Source organism: Phytophthora parasitica (assembly GCF_000247585.1).
Source record: "Phytophthora parasitica INRA-310 unplaced genomic scaffold supercont2.8, whole genome shotgun sequence".
In the NCBI taxonomy this organism is placed as follows: domain Eukaryota; phylum Oomycota; class Peronosporomycetes; order Peronosporales; family Peronosporaceae; genus Phytophthora; species Phytophthora nicotianae.
In genome coordinates this window covers 802,050-804,837 of record NW_008648994.1, presented here as the reverse complement: position 1 = coordinate 804,837, position 2,788 = coordinate 802,050, and the positions used below count along the sequence as shown (strand labels likewise).

The following is a 2,788-nucleotide window of genomic DNA, read 5'->3' as shown; positions in this document are numbered from 1 at the left end:
AGCCTTAAGAGGTTAAATGCATCATCTATCGTTTTTGCTTCCATCGACCATTTTTTTATCAGTGCATTCTCGAAGTCAATAGCCATGCTTCGAGTAGTGAAATCTGTTCTTGTTGCAACAAGTATGTCGGCAAGCCCACCTTCACCATAACTTTTAGTCAACATGAGCACCAGTTCATCATACGGGTTTTTCTCGTGAAGCTGGTCGACGTAACTGATCCATGTACTCAGCACTGGGTTCTTCATAATATAGTCACTTTTGTCGTCGTTAAGCCGTAGCAGCCTGAAGACATCGTCTGCCGTCTTTCCATCACTCTGCCACCGTTTTAGTAACGACTCCTCCACCTTTGTTGCAATGCTTGCCACACGGCTATCTTCCTTAGCTGCAATTAGCATTTGTGCCAGTCCTTGGTCATCATAGTGGTTCATAAGCTTGCGCAACACCAAATTGTACGGATTTTCACTTGCCGCTTTTGGAATGTAGGAGATCCACGTGTCCAACAATGGATTCTTCAGAAGATCCTTCTCGTTCACTTCCAGCTTCAAAGCACTGTATATATCATCCGTCGTTTTCTGCTTAGCAGCCCAGCTGTCGATCTGCATGGCTTGAAATTCACTGGCAGGCTCTCTCGTTGCACGGACTTGCTTTGCTTCAACTAAAAGTTTGGCCAGAGCTTCATCATCGTAACGAGCTGCCAGCGTAGAAAACACAGCTGCACGACCAGCTTTAGGATTCGTCTTGTAAGCTTTGGCCACAGACGCTGTCCACTTTTTATATGGTGCACTCACAAAAAGACTTTCCTGGACGTTCCCGACCTTTAGACGAGCGAAAAGTTTGTCGGTTGCTTTTTGATTGTTGGATGAGAATTTTTCTTTGATGCTTGTTGCAATATTCTTCAGCTTCTGCGAGATAGCCAAACCTTCCACCCCGGGAAGTGTTGCACTAGTTGCTCTCTCCTCAAAACCGCCATCGTCTTGATCAAGCGATCTCTGTTTGTGGTTCCTCAGGTAGGTTTGATTATCTACATTGCCGCTCCAGTCTTCATCTCTGCGAACTTCAACTGTTGATGGCGTTAATGACGCCGTAACCAACTCTGAGCCACATGCCAGCAGGGCAAGGATGGACAGCAGCACCATGCAGCCCGAAGGCGTTGTGAAGCCAGGTTTGAGATGCATTGATTGAACAGAGCACAATAGGAAGTAAGTTGCGAACTGACGTATGGAATTTGAGTTTTTTGCTTGGTGGTGCTGGATATGTGATACTGCCAGATAATACAATCAAGATACAGTACGGTGATCCATTCAAAGCGTTTCCAGACCCATGGCATTTGTTTACAGACCAAATGATTACTCTGGCCCTGACAATCATGACCTAACGTACTTGCCCGAATAAAAGGCCTCTCCCTGGTAAAGACATCATTTACTAAATATAGATATCAAGATCCATACAAGCATCTAGATTGTTCTTTCTGACTTAATAAAACATTGAAAATTTTGAGTGTTTGGTCGGTTACTATTCAATAATAGCCGGGCGCGTGCGTTAATATACTCTGCATACTAGAGCGTCTTCGATTTATTATTAGCTGAGAATACACTTATTGAAAAAAGTGTCAAGGTTCGTTTACAAGGATCAATACAAGGCTACAAGGCATGGTCTACTTGTACTCACCGCAGGATCACCACACTAGTAGAATGGTTGGCAAGAAGCAAGCTGCAATGACATTTTTACTACAGCCGAAAATATCTCTATAACTGCGCGATTTGATCTATGTTGTCGCTTCATTTGTGGCTTCGATCCGTGAACAATCTGCAACATAAGAATCTCATAGTAGAACCCTTGATTCTGCAGGCTTCACCACGATACTAGCCAATGGACATCAACATGTTCTGCTACTATGGCAACAAACTATATAAAAAGAGAAGAAAAATACGGCTCCGATTAGCCGCACTCCTTGCAGACCGACAGGCCAACAGAATTTTTTTACATGTAGCACAAGTCCCAAAGTTATTGGACGCACCATCAGATACGAACAACCCGACTCCAAAATGTGCTTTGGGCAACCTGCTTTGCTCAACGTTCCGCTTACATGTTGATGTCAGTTGAATGTTGAGCGAAATAAAACCGAGCGAGTTACGCAGTACCGTGGAACTAGATCGCCTTCGATTTAGCAGGAAAAACATTTTTTTACGCGCCAGTTTACATGCTCGAAGAACGTGCCAGTTTTCGCAGAAACACTTTGAAATCTATAGCAGGATACAAATATTTTTGCTGCCCTTCGACCCGATACGGTTGAGCTGGGTGCTTAGATGGCCAATCTAACCCTTCCGGTTTCGATTTGCCAGCACACTTTTGTAATGCTTATGCGATTGGTTGTTTACAATATAAATAGATGATTGGTCATACTAAAATCAAGTACGATCGGAGATCACACCTATTCCCAGTATTAATTCGTTGTGGGATGTCCATATCCGAATATATTTCCAGTATACCCTTGCTAACTCTAAGGCAAATACCTAAATATCAACACTACGATGGTTTCAAGACCATTTGATTACCCTGATGTTCACTAAATGGTGAAGCCGTTGTTGGAATCATGTTGTTAATCACCCCAATAGTAGCTCTACAATTGTTTCAGGACCAAATGATTACCCTGGCACTCACGGATAGTGAAGATCACTGGAGCATTGAAGCACTGAGGCTTACTTAAACCTGAAGCCGTCGTTGGAATCAGTTAATGCCAGGGTGATCATTTGGTCTTGAAACAATCGTAGTGTAGTTATTGGGCGCT

At 43.4% G+C, this 2,788-nt stretch overlaps 1 protein-coding gene across 1 annotated transcript; it reads right to left on the bottom strand.

Moving 5' to 3' along the window:
- Positions 1 to 58: 58 nt before the first annotated feature.
- On the bottom strand, positions 59 to 1,136 carry PPTG_05860 (hypothetical protein; the record flags this gene model as incomplete). The annotated part of the gene is made up of 2 exons (XM_008899587.1): positions 59 to 139; positions 171 to 1,136. 2 exons carry the CDS (start codon positions 1,134 to 1,136, stop codon positions 59 to 61), a joined length of 1,047 nt encoding a protein of 348 aa, XP_008897835.1.
- Between the last annotated feature and the right edge of the window lie 1,652 nt (positions 1,137 to 2,788).